The sequence below is a fragment of the Thunnus albacares genome, chromosome 6 (assembly GCF_914725855.1).
Source record: "Thunnus albacares chromosome 6, fThuAlb1.1, whole genome shotgun sequence".
Classification (NCBI taxonomy): domain Eukaryota; kingdom Metazoa; phylum Chordata; class Actinopteri; order Scombriformes; family Scombridae; genus Thunnus; species Thunnus albacares.
In genome coordinates this window covers 21760458-21774487 of record NC_058111.1, presented here as the reverse complement: position 1 = coordinate 21774487, position 14030 = coordinate 21760458, and the positions used below count along the sequence as shown (strand labels likewise).

At 43.4% G+C, this 14030-nt stretch overlaps 1 protein-coding gene across 1 annotated transcript; it reads left to right on the top strand.

Moving 5' to 3' along the window:
* Positions 1 to 4794: 4794 nt before the first annotated feature.
* Positions 4795 to 7695, top strand: fzd9b (frizzled class receptor 9b). Its single transcript, XM_044355066.1, has one exon. The coding sequence runs from the start codon at positions 5349 to 5351 to the stop codon at positions 7104 to 7106; it is 1758 nt and encodes a 585-aa protein (XP_044211001.1). The 5' UTR covers positions 4795 to 5348; the 3' UTR covers positions 7107 to 7695.
* The last annotated feature ends 6335 nt before the right edge of the window (positions 7696 to 14030 follow it).

The following is a 14030-nucleotide window of genomic DNA, read 5'->3' as shown; positions in this document are numbered from 1 at the left end:
AGGCTCAACAATTCACCATTATACTTGCTGTCAAAGGCAGTACACTGGGCCAGATATATTGCTTTAAGTGTGAGGTGTCTCTTATTACATCCATAACAATCTCAGACAGCCCGTGTCTCTGGGATAGTAATGTCATGCCGGGCTGTGGCAAGGCTCTCCCATTGTTCTCCACAGGATGTTTATAGCTTTGTGCCTGATATATGATAACCAATAAGTAAGAGGTAGTAATTACAAGGCCCACACTCCAACGGATCGCCTGATGAATGCGTGAAATAAAAGATGGGGGCTCTTTGTGGAGGCTAGTTATTACAAAGACATACAGAGACTTGACGTGCGGCAGCATTGTGTGCGAGAGAGAGTGAGTCAAGGGGAGAAATAAATAGCATATATCAATTTCTTCCACCAAATGGCAAAGTAAATAGCACTGACCTTCTTAAAACAAATCAGCTGCAAGCCAAAAAGGTCCAAGTCAAAATATTCAGTTGCACATATTCCTACTCTTTCCCCATCCTCTGTTCAGGTCATGAAGAAATAACAAATTTAGGTGAAAAAAAACACACACAAAAAAAGCACAATGGACTTCTAGAGCCCCGGACACAGAGCAGCGGTGCGGTCAGACCTTGTGTCTCCTGTGTTAATCAGCAGCACTGTGCAATTGATTCTTTATGGATGTCGCCCCAAGGAAGAGGAGAATCAAAAGCCACCTAAACTTAATGTACTCAGTCGCTCATTTATAAATAGACCCAGTAAGTGGAGTCACTATGGATTAAAGGGCTACTTTGATAGTTTGAGAAATACTGTACGCTTACTGCATGCTCTGTCTTGTTTGAGAGTTACAGCAGATGAGAAAGATCGATGCCACTCTCATGTCTGTACAGTAAAAATGAAGCTATAGCCAGCAGCTGGTTAGCTTAGCTTAGCACAAAGACTCGAAACAAGGGGAAACAGCTAGCCTGGCTCTGTCTAACAGTAACAAAATTCGCAACATTTACAGCAGGTTATGTGCCGAACTATTTCTTGGCTGGGCTCGGTCACTCCCTGGAGTGTGTCTTGGCAACCTCATGGTCATGACAATTTACTGCATCCAGCCAAGAAATAGTCTGGCACATAACCCATAAAACCACAACGTGTCATTGTCAGAGTGAGGTTAGCTGTTTCCCTCTATTTCCAGGCTTTGTGCTAAACTAAGCTAACCAGCTGCTGAGTACAGCTTCAAATTTAGCACTCAATCATGAGAATGGTATCAATCTTCACATTTAACTCAAAAGTCCTTTAAGTAATAAAATATACAAAACAGTTTTTTTGAGCAATTCAAACATTTCTACAAGTCAGTTTGCTTTACTGAGCTCTTAGTTTAGCCATCACAGATGCAGACTGAGGGTCGATTAACCAAAATCGAAACTGCTTCATGAGTCAAACCATGATCCACCAGTGCTCCCACCTTAAGAGGCGTTGTGACTTGGATACTAATGTGCCCTGATATGTGCTGCTTACCTTGGAGAGAGATACCTCTCTGATAATAATCTGAGGCCTTCTAAGGGCACACTAAGGCTTCTCCGGGACCTCTGCAATGACCCCTTTTCTTTGAAGTGTGAACTTGAAAAAGTTCAAGTGGGGAGGCTGCTGAGTAGTTATGGAACTTCAGTCAAAGCATTTCTACTTGATTCACCAAAAGCCTCAGCGCTGACGTACAATGCGATATCATCTCAGAGTCTGGAATGTATTTCCTACCCCGCTCGATCAGGCTTAATTTGAAGTTGGAAGCTTTTTTTCTTCTACCTGACGCCAGATCTGATAAAGCAACACACACAGCCTTCATCTACCTCAATTTGTCTTCTAGAAAGCATAAGAAGAAGAGATTTCCTTTCATAATGCAGAGGTATATTTCGCAGTCTGATAACGTAAAGTACACTTTTAAGTGGCAGTATTTTCACACCTCATTGTACAAGATCAAAAATTGTGGGAAGAATACATTGGTCTTACGGGAATAGTTTGACATTTTGGGAAACACTCCTATTTGTTTTCTTGCCGAGTTAGACGAAAATATCAATGTCATTCTCATTTCTGTACGGTAAATATAAAACTACAGCTAGTAGCTAGTTATCTTAGCTTAGCATCAAGACTGGAAACAGTAAGCCTGCACGTTTAAGCTTACTAATTAACATATTATATCTTGTTGTACAATGACAATTAATGGTTTTACAGCCAGATAATAGTCTATCTTTTCAGATTTTTGTACAGTTTTTGTACAGACTAAACTAACGAGATATAATGTGTTAGTTTTGATCTTCAGAGGTGCTGTTTGCAGATTTTGTTACCTTTGGACAGAGACAGGCTAGCTGTTTACCCCTGTTTACATTCTTTACGCTAAGCTATGCTAGCTGTTGGTTGTAGCCTAATACTTGAGGGGAAAAATATGAGAGTAGTATCAATTTTCTCATCTAACTCTTGGCAAAAAAGTAGATAAATGTATTTCACAAAATCTCAAAATTTCTTTAAGAAATTTGGATTTTCTGTGTCTCAGTTCATGTGCAATAGGCTACCACAGCATCGTGCTTATTTAACACGTTCAACATGTCAGCATTGATGTAAATTTTAGAAACAAGTCAGTGTCTGACCAGACTTGAGCAAAACTGTCTTCAACAGACAGTTTTAACACAGGGGCTAATATAGACAGTATGCAGTTGACAGCCAATTCAGTCCTGCAGGGCGAGAGGCCAAAATCCTTGAGTTCCACCCCTGTTTGAGAAAAGATCAAATACTCAGTGCAACAGCTGTGGAGCTGTAGGCTCTCCCCATTCAACCACTAGATGGAAACAATAGTCCTCTGCTCAGCACAATCACTGTTGCATTCACTTGTTGCATGTTAAGCCTGATTCTGTGCACTGTTTTGTCTTTTTTTTCCCCCGTCATGCCAATTCAAATCATCTTATTTATGGATTCATTATGTGTGTGTCTTTGTGTTTTTAGAGAGACCATCATCAAGCGGTTCACCTCCAAGCACTTACCCAGGCTGAAGTGCCCCTTAGCAAGGCAGTAAAATCCCTACGAGCAGCAGGAGTGCTTCTCTTTAGAGGAGAGAGCTTGTCCTGCAGGGCTCAATAAAGTTTCACGTTATACTGCATGAAAACATTAGAAGAAATGATGACAGAGTTATTATGAGTCAGCCACTGTAAAAACACCACTGGGACTATCATTTTACCAAAGGAGCGCATTATTTTCTGCAACCTGGAGAAAAATAAACTACTCACTGCTTGACTCAGAGCAACAGAAGCAGAAGCTTTTTCTTCCATAGTGCCAATAATTAATAAGTAAAGGATAAAATTCATTTCAGCTCAGTGAGTACTGTACTTAAGCCCAACTCAGAAGTACTTGTACAATGCTTAAGTATCTACATTTTGTGGCACTTTATACTTCCAACCCATTACATTTCAGAGGAAAACTGTACTATTTACTCCACTATACAGTATATTTCTAACAGTAATTTTGCAGCTTAAGATCTTAAAAATCTGCATTAAGTATATAAAACATGAGTAACTGATATATAGTAAATTTAACCATCCAACAAACATTAAAATGCTGCTTTTATGTTGATGCATCCAGCAGTGGTGTAAGTAACAAAGTAGGATACAACTGTACTTGAATTTGAGGTGTTTTTACTTTACTTAGTATTTCCATTCATTACACTTAAGGAGGAAATACTGTACTTTTTACTCCACATCATTATCTGACAGCTATTGCTGCTCACATGTTAATACATCAGTAATAATAATAATAAAATGTTAGAATTGTCACTGTTATGAAATATAACAGTGACACAGGCCATCGCACTGCTACGTACATAAAGAGTAGAATACTTTTACTATTAATACTTATATGTTTTGATTATACTTGCATACTTCCACTCAGGGCTGGATGGGTAAAACGGGCAACTGCCCCAGGGGGCCCATAGCTCATTTTGGCCCTTGGACTCCCTTACAATCCAGCCCTGCTTGTATAAGTACACATTCAAGTGCAAGACTTTTACTTGTCGTACTGTAGCAAAAGATGTGAATGAATGAGTAATAATACTTCAAAAAAGCCAGGGGCTCTTCTGCAAAAAGAGCAGTGGTGGAGAAAGTATTCAGACAATTTACTTAAGTAAAAGCAGCGATACCACACTGTAAAAAATACTCTCAATTACAAGTCCTGCATCCAAAATAAGTAAAAGTATGCAAGCAACATTAGCTAAAGCTCAAAAGTATAAGTACGCAGTGCAGAAAAATGGCCCCTGTGACTGTTGTACTATTGAATTATTATTACTGATGCATTAATGTGTAAGTATCATTTAGTTGGTTGCAGTAGAGCAAATCTGAATTGATTTATAGTCTGTACTTTTAGGTAGTTTAATCTATAACTGTGAAACATAGCCTATTTATGGCTCATCAATGTTTTATATCATAAGTCTCAATCTGTTTAAAAAACTAGTCACTATGGCTGTGAAATGAATGTAAATGATGGGTAAAAACTACAGTATTTTCCTCTGAATCGCAGTGGAGTAAGTAACCTGAAATGTAGAGTACTTAAAGGCTTTAAAAAGAGAGTCGGCTGCTTTCTACTTCTGCTTTAATGCATGCAGGACTTTTCCCTTTAATGGGGTAAAGTAAAGGCTCTGGTGCTGTCTGAAAACTCACAGCAGAAATAGAGGTATTTGACCATCCTCCAGCATCTGTCTGATAATTTTCCTTGTGTGGTGCGCCGGGTGAAATGTGGGCGTCACGGAGCGCCCACCTCCCCCCCCCCACCTCCCTCCCTCCCTCCCCACCTCCTCTCCTCTGTGTCTCCCTGACTGGAGTCCCACTGAGCGGCTCTCAAACTTCAGTGTCGAGCCCGAAAGCGGAGGACGAAGAGCCGGAGCCGACAGACAAACCGACAGACAGACAGTCAGACCCGCAACAAAACAGCACCAACAAGCCGCTTTCATATCTCCTTTTGTTTTTCCCCCCAAAAAACGATCATCAAGCTTCGGTTTAAGGATTTACGCGCAGCTCTCGGAGTTTGATTTTGATGATTTTTCCTCCATTGTTTGTCGAAGTTTCCGACTGTCACGTTTCAGTTACGGACCTTTATCTCGACTATCTGTGGGATTAATCGTTTTAATTCAACACTGACAGATATAAACACTCATCTGCTTCGTGTGTGCAGCTGTTTTTCGGAGTGTTTTCTCCTCTAAAGGAGCGCTAACGGTAAGGCAACATTTGGACCACCATGGGGAAATAGCGGGGATCTCTCTGCAACCGACCCCGTTGCTTTTTTGACTGCTTCATGCTCATTTTTTAAAGACAGAGCTCACTTTTTTGACTAGAATAATGAGCATGGATGGTTGTCCGTTGAAGGTGGTGATTTTTCTGTGGTGTCTGCTGGTGATTTCTGGCTCCAGCTTTGAGATCGGCTCCTACGACCTGGAGCGAGGCAGACCGGCCAAGTGCGAGCCCATCGTGATCCCCATGTGCGAGGGGATCGGCTACAACCTGACCCGCATGCCCAACTTCATGGACCACGACGACCAGAAGGAGGCTGCCATCAAGCTGAACGAGTTCGCCCCTCTGGTGGCTTATGGCTGTGATGTGCACCTCCGCTTCTTCCTCTGCTCCCTCTACGCCCCCATGTGCACGGACAAAGTGTCGACCTCCATCCCCGCCTGCAGACCCATGTGTGAGCAGGCCAGGGAGAGGTGTGCACCCATCATGAAGAAGTTCAGCTACACCTGGCCGGACTCGCTGGACTGCTCCAAGCTGCCCACCAGAAACGACCCCAACGCTTTGTGCATGGAGGCCCCCGAGAATGAAACCAGAACTGAGGGCAAGAAAGGCGAAGGCATGCTCCCGGTGGCCCCTCGCCCCAGGCAGCCGGGCACCAGCAGCGGACGCTCACCGGGCAGCATCGGCTCGTGTGAGAACCCAGACAAGTTCCAGTTTGTGGACAAGAGCCAGTCGTGTGCTCCGCGCTGCTCCCCCGCCGTGGATGTCTTCTGGTCCAGGCAGGACAAGGACTTTGCTTTCATTTGGATGACAGTGTGGTCCATCCTGTGCTTCATCTCCACTGCCTTCACCGTCCTGACCTTCCTCCTGGAGCCGCACCGCTTCCAGTATCCCGAGAGGCCCATCATCTTCCTCTCCATGTGCTACAACGTCTACTCTGTGGCCTTCATCATCCGCTCGGTGGCTGGGGCTGAGAACATCGCCTGCGACCGAGAGCACGGCGAGCTGTACATCATCCAGGAAGGGCTGGAGTCCACAGGCTGCACCATCGTCTTCCTCATCCTCTACTACTTTGGCATGGCCTCCTCTATCTGGTGGGTCATCCTCACCCTCACCTGGTTCCTGGCAGCGGGGAAGAAGTGGGGCCATGAGGCCATCGAAGCCCACAGCAACTACTTCCACATGGCCGCTTGGGGTATCCCCGCTCTGAAGACCATCATCATCCTGACAATGAGGAAGGTGGCAGGGGACGAGCTGACAGGGCTTTGCTACGTAGGGAGCATGGACTCGGGGGCGCTCACCGGGTTCGTCCTCATCCCTCTCTCCTGCTACCTGGTCATCGGCACCTCCTTCATCCTCACCGGCTTCGTGGCTCTCTTCCACATCCGGAAGGTGATGAAGACCGAGGGCACCAACACGGAGAAGCTGGAGAAGCTCATGGTGAAAATCGGCATCTACTCCATCCTCTACACGGTGCCGGCCACCTGCGTCATCGTCTGCTACTTTTACGAGAGGCTCAACATGGACTACTGGAAGCTGAGGGGGCTGCAGATGAAGTGCGGCTCGTTCAGCGGTCACAGCAGCGACTGTTCGCTGCAGACGTCCGTGCCAACCGTGGCCGTCTTCATGCTGAAGATCTTCATGTCGCTGGTGGTGGGCATCACCAGTGGCGTGTGGGTGTGGAGCTCTAAGACCCTGCAGACCTGGCAGGGCCTGTGCAGCAGGAAGCTGACGGACAGGACTAGTAGCAGGAAACCCTGCAGCGGCGTGAGCTGCGGCAGCACGCACTGCCACTACAAATCTCCTGCTGTGGTCCTGCACATGGCCAAGACTGACCTGCACTCAGACAATCCTACACACGTCTGAGACAGAGCGTGCACTGACACACACACACACACACACACACACATACATACTGCCAAATGCAAACACATTCACTGACACACACACTCAAACACAAACACACACACCTATGCCCTGTGTAAGGAGCTGCTAAAAAAAACACTTTATAAGAAGAAGAGTGGTTGAATTGAACTGTCAGTTACTCCTCTGCTGCTGCCAAGGGACACGCAGGTACAGGATGAGAAACTATCCATAAACAGTATTCAATGCATAAAGGGAAATGTTCAGTATTGTTACCCATATTTTTCTGTTCCTTAGTGTTCTGTGCAGTAGACATGCCCAGTGTTGCAAAGCAAAAAAAATACAAAAAATGGGAGGCATCTTGGGAAATATTCTCCTCCATGAAAGTGGCATGATTAGCTGTATAAATCTGTATAAATGTTTTATTTATTGTAAATATATTTAATTTAAGTTCACCTTGGCTCTTACCAGATTATTGTTGTTTAGATGCATTTATTAAAGGTCAAGGGAAATAAGGTGCCTTTTATGAAGAACTCTTCTGGTTCTGGCCTTTTGGAGGATAATAAATTTGTGGAATTCATGTTGAACTCTCTCACTGCCTGGTGTTGTTGTCATTTCAGTGAACGTCTCACAGTGTCTCATAACGAATATTTAACCGTTTAAACTGTTTAAATAGTCACAAATGATTGTTCGTTTCAGTCTTGTTCTGATTTCCTTCCTAACCCCCCCCCCTTCTCTCCCGCAACACTGCCACCAAATGTGTTGTCTTCCAAGTGCATGCTGCTTCCCAGAGGCGTCCCCAACAATAATCCTCAAAGAGAATCACTGATGAATAGAGTGACAAACCGTGGCAAGAATTAATGTTTGCATCACCGCCTTTAAAATGCAGGAGCAGCTTGCGGAAGAATATATTTCATTAATGGCTGTTTTAATCCTTCCCGAGAATCACTGTTGTTGCCCCCTCGCTGCTCTATTTGATCCCTGTGAAAACACTCAGCACTTTGATCTGAGAGGACAAATCTGAAGTGGATTTCAGCCTTATTACGTGGTTTCACTGACGGATTTAAGTTTAGCACAGGCACTCAAAACTGTGGTAGATTATTAACTTAATATACATGTGTTTACATGTGGTTTATAGTTGCTTGGTTGAATTTGCTTATGCTACTGACTGAATAAAGCCAAATTCCACTACACGGAAGATCCAAACTTCCATATTAAAATATGTGAATTTCATAAACTAAGCCTGTAAGATTTGGCTATAAAAAAACAAACTGTGTACCATTAATTCTTCAAGTCACTGAATCACTGACTGATTCAGAGAAAAACTATGCATAACATTATTTTCATTAAATAAATACCCAACGTTGGGTCTTGCAACTAACTTCTCAGTAATAAAGTCCATTTTATTATGCACAAGAGCCACCATGTTCTCACATGGTCCATAAAAAAGTGAAAATAAATAGCTTTTACATTACGGGACTTTAACAATTTAAGTGCCAGTGTAAATTGCAGCCACACAGAGCAAGTCACTTCACAAGCAAAACACAGTGGAAATTACAGTGTTTGACAAGCGGTGGAATTGATTGTTTATTATGTCTGCGTGTAATTGTGTGCTGTGTCACTAACAGCAGCAGCAGCAGCAGCACATGGGAGTGATAGCATGGAAAAATGTGATGACCAGGAGCTTGTTTTCATATGCAGCGTCATCACATTACTGGAACCTCCGAGTGTGAAGCAGCAGGCGTGTGCTCAACTGACATCTCCAGAGGTTAAAAGTTGTTTTGTTTTCATTTTTCCACCGTTTACATTCCAGCAAATAAGATTCATGTTCTACAGCCCGCGCCACGAACATGTTAGGATTCATTTACTAAACACACACGCAGGGCTAGATCAAAGTTGCATTGTGTCTCTGTAGTAAATTAACCACATTTCCACTTGTGTGAATCTGTTCAACGCCTGAGTTAACTTAAATTACTTATTCCTTCCTCCTCCAGAACAAGATGTGGGTTAACTACCAACATCCTCTCCTTTTTGTTTTCATTACTCAGCCATTGTAGATGTTGTCCATGGCTTGGCAGGCGAGCGCTGCGAATCCTGGACTCTGACACTGTGTGGATCACATTTAACTATTAAATAGGGCTGTTTTGCTTGGAGAGCGCTCGCGGCCGGAGTCTCGGCTGGTGGTGTTTCAGCCACATGTTCCAGTTCATGGGCGCCTGAACAGGGGCGCGTGCTTCCTCCCCAGTTTACACTCCAGTGACATGACCCAGAGAGGCCAAACACTTGCTGTGTGAGACACAAACCAGCTTGTCCCACCTGTGCTGAGCTCCGCTGATTAGATAGGAAGGAGGAAGCTGCAGAGGGTTGAGGACATGGGGGTAGTGCAGAGGGCAAGTTTGTCTTCATCCTTCTGCAGCAATGCTTTATTTCACCTTTTTTTTCTCTTCCTTCTCAGCATTTCTTTTTTCATTTTCCTGCCTTTTCTGCAATTTTTTTTCTATTTATTGCTGAATATGACTACGACAGGTTTTAAAAATTACAAAGATCAACAAAAAATGACTTGTTATAGCAGTAACAGGATGTCTTTGCTCTGTTTCTTTTTCCACAAATATGAATTCTATCACTACATTTCCAGGTCACTGGCAGCTATTTTTAGCTTCTCTCTTTTGCAGAGGAAAGGAATCACACAGCACTCAGATAGAGGCAAGAAAAGAGGTTCATTCCAAAAACAGAGTTTGTTTGAGCTGTGGTTCCTTTGGCGCCAGAGATGTGGCTGCCGGGAACACCTTCCTTTCACACACACGCTCACACACACACACACACATGCACACATGCACACACACACACACACCTGAGGTCTGCAGTGCTGGAGCAGTGCCAGCCAATCAGCACCAGGGTTGTTGTGAAGAAGAAGACCCCACCCCATCTTCCAGTAATGTCCAATTTCAGGAGTAAGTAAGCTCAGTCTCGCTCGAAAGATTTAGTTTGGCTGAGTCTCCACGCTGTTTTTCTTCTCTTCTGGCTCAGAAGGTTAAATAGTGTCAGTCAGTCGCACTGAGCAGCTAGTTTGTCTGGGCCAAAAGTGAGACTACTCCCAGAAAAGGCAACACTTTTCCTTATAGCTTTCTCAGGAATATTTCATTGTGTTGACCGTGAGCCGAACAGTGTATTTATTGATTCTGTAGCCATACAGAACAGGAATATTTACACAGGATTTATACAATTTGTTTTTTATAAAAAGGCGTAAAAACACCTCAGCAGTTATCTCGCTTTAGCTGCTGACACCATGTTTTTGTCTGCTGAGGAGAAATCCGTCCATCTGGTCATGGGTCTGATTAAAGGCGATCATTATGGCATCAATGCGCCTCCCTCATAGACTTAAACCCCTGCCCACCCCTGAGGGGAAAAAAAGAGAAAATAAAGCATCCTTCATTACCCTGCCCTCCCTCCTTCTGCAGTCCCTCACCCCCCTTGAGCACTATCCCTTTCCTGTGCTGTTTTGATGTGTAAATGAGCGCATTGAAAACCTGCAGGCCCCCAAAGAGATGCTTTCCATGAAAATACGGCAGTCAGAGAGCACCAGAGTTCACACAGCTCACCACTCCTCGCAACTGGACTCCAATCAGACACCCAGTCCACCGCTGCTGTCTAGCCTGTTATAGCAAGACACAAACACACACAAAATCACACACACACACACGCTGACTCATATGATTATGCTGACATAAACATTCACATGGTGACCTCTGAGATGAATCCGCTCCAGAGGTAAAAGCACACGGGCGAGTGTGAGAATTTGGCTTTACAGTGACTTTTTGTTGAAATGAGGATACAGTGTCAAGTGTCTGAAGTGGCTGAAGAGATACAGCAGCTGAAATCTTTCCTGTAGCATTTATCACGTCAATGAAATGAAAGCACACAGTGAGAGATTAAAAGTTTTATTGTTTTGGAGTACAGAGGATTGTTCATTGTCTTGGAATTTCAAAAGCACAACAGGGGAAATACTTGAAGGTTTTTTATACTATTCAAAATAACACGTTATAATTAATAGCAACACTTCTATCAGGAGATGACGTACAACTCAATAAATCAAAAATCCTCTTTGTTTTCCCTCTTCATTTTGTCTGTGAGCCATCTTTCAGTATTCATTTTTCCTTCTCAGATTACAGTGTTTCTGGTTGCTTTTCTAATTTTTCTAAAATGATCTAAAAACGTCTAAAAAGTGTCGCTACCTCGAAACAAGATTTTGTAAACTGCACCAGAATAAAGGTGACACTTGACTCTGGAAAGTGTCTTAAAACAAGGTCTTTGTATTAGAAAGACAAGAGATAATTTCACCCCACTTGCAAATTTTGTTCACTTACTTTCACAGTTTTTTTTTTTTCTGCAGTGTGGATATTCTAACCGCACTTGATCTGAGTTGAAGGACGTAACTTTTCAGTCTCAATCTCCAGACATCATCCTTTCATCTTGATCTGAAGAGGTTAGAGACATGATGACTGGAAGGAATATCTGCCTGAGTCTAAATCAGAATGAACTTTTTGCTGAATGTTTAACTCAAAAGAAAAAGAGGTTTAAAATTGAAATAATGCAAACATACCCTCCAATTAAAATGTGTTAGAACAAGCACTGCAGCTAATACAGTAAGCAGTTGCACTCGAATTACATATATTTCAGAAATGTAGCTGGTGCTTTTGATTAAATGAAAAGTTTTGCTTCCTCATCTTAACAAGGAGCCTGTGGGTCATTTCCACACACAAATGATCAAAAATAAGAAAGAGAGAAAGAGAAACTTTTTTTACATTAAATTTTCCTACAATACAATCATAAGTAGTCATTTTACTGAATGATCCTAATGACTTGTCAGGGCAGCAGATCTTCAGCAGCTCACATGCTAAAAACACAACTTTTCAGATTACACTTCGACACCCCCTGCCAGCACTTCTTCACATCTGAGCTGTTTGTTTTGGAGGGCAGCACTGGCAGTCTTTGATGACATCTTGCACCGCATCATTTATGGTAAGTCACTTTGGAGAAAAGCTTCTGCCAAGTTAACGTCCAAGATGTCAAAGATGCAGAAAGGTCAAAATGGATGTAAATGTGTTGCAACTCAAAGTGCTAACAACGAGAGTAAAGGCCGGGAAGATTATATTACAAACACAGTTCAGGAGGAGAAAGTTTCAAGAAAAAAGTTTCCAGCTTTTCGCTGTATCTTTTTTTTTTTTTTTTTTTTAGTGTTTTTTCATGTCCTTTGATCAATAAGCAGAAGACAGAGAAGTAAAGCTTTCTCATCCCTCTGTACTCATTCCTGTGCTCTGTCTGCCTGTGGCTGAAGGAGAGATGAATCAGTGAACAGAGGGAGGTTCCACCGCTCGCTCTCGCTCTCTGAAGCCAACAGCATTGCTGTGATCACTGTTAATCTCCTTTGCCACTCTGTTGCCATCTCCTCAAATACATTCATCTCATTTCCAATAGTGTTCACGGCCTCTTCTTCCTTTCTAATTAGGCACCGTCAAGATTTCAGAAGTCACCCTTTGGTGTTCTGCAGCAGGCGAGATCGCCTTTGAGCTAAGGGGTCAGTGATGGCAAGTATTTGTTTGAGGGTTAAATCACAGCAGGCCTTTCATCATTTTGTTATGTTGCACGATCAGAGGCTTGGGATTATGTAGGTCAGACGTTGGAGAGTGAGAGCGCCCCTTTTGTAGCTGCCATTTTTATTCAGTTGCTAGGCAGCACCCGCTCTAATCTCTTGTACCAAAGAGTGTCTCCCCGGAGAAAAAGAGAGGGAGCAGGAGTTACAAAGGACGCAAAAAAAATGTGAAAACAGCATCAACAAAGAACACAAACCCGTGCAAAGACTGCTTTTAGAAGCACTCTAAAGGGAGGGAGTGGAAAAGGAAAGGATGTGGGAGTCTGAGCTCGGCCTTGAAACCTGCTCTGGCCCTCCTGAACATCTTTAAACCCCTGTGGTTTTGTTTGAGCCATTGACTGGATAACCAAAGGACGATCAACCAATCACATAACTGCAGTGCATCACAATGTTCATTCAACATCCAAATCCGCGTCGCCTTGCAAATGCAGGAAAACATAATTTCAGTTTAAGGGCACAAAAACTTAACTTTGGAGTTTAGCTTTTAAAAACACTTCATCTTAAATGAAAAATTGTTCCAGTGGAAAGCAGTGAAAGCAGGACAGACGATGTGAGTCACGATTTGACAAATGGTCTGTCAACGGGTACCAAAACAGAACAGAACAGAGCCACCCGGATCCATGGATGGGTCGTCTGGCAAGTGTGTCTGCTGTCACACCGCCGCTGCACCCCCATCCTAAATGTGCTCATGTCACGCTCCGCCATCAAAGGCTCACCCCTCGGCTCTGTGTTCTGAGAGAGGAGGCACAGCCCTCCTCCCCCCCCACGCACTGATCCCCCCCCCCCCAACCAGCCCCAGGCTCGGTAAGGATCTGCTATTCTCCCTTGCATTTCACACTCTTTGATTTGGAGTTTTGAAGTTTGTTCTTGTCTGCCTTTTTTTCCTCTTTTTCGACTTGGTTGTGTTTCATATTGACTGTCTTGATTCATGAAGTTTCTGGATGACGTGTGTTCTGCAAACTCTGAAGTGCTGATTCTGATGTTGCCTTTAATGACGTGTAATATACCTGCTTTTAAGCACTCAACTTAGTAAATTAGTGAGATTTGGTGCCAATAGGCAGATTGTCTGTTTCCAGAACTTTTATGCTAAGTCAAACTAGTTAAAGTTTAAGCTAAGCTAACCAGCTACTGGCTGTAGCTTCATATTTACCCCACAGACATGAGAGTGGTATCAATCTTCTCAACTAAGTCTAGACAGGTTGTTGCTAGATTGGATCAACCGGAGGGACGATTTGCGAATCTCTCGTGAGATTTGTACGTTTTGTGTTTCTTACCCT

Bases quoted from the DNA above. Each gene is read 5' to 3' on its own strand.
- fzd9b (XM_044355066.1), top strand. From the start codon at position 5,349: ATGAGCATGGATGGTTGTCCGTTGAAGGTGGTGATTTTTCTGTGGTGT.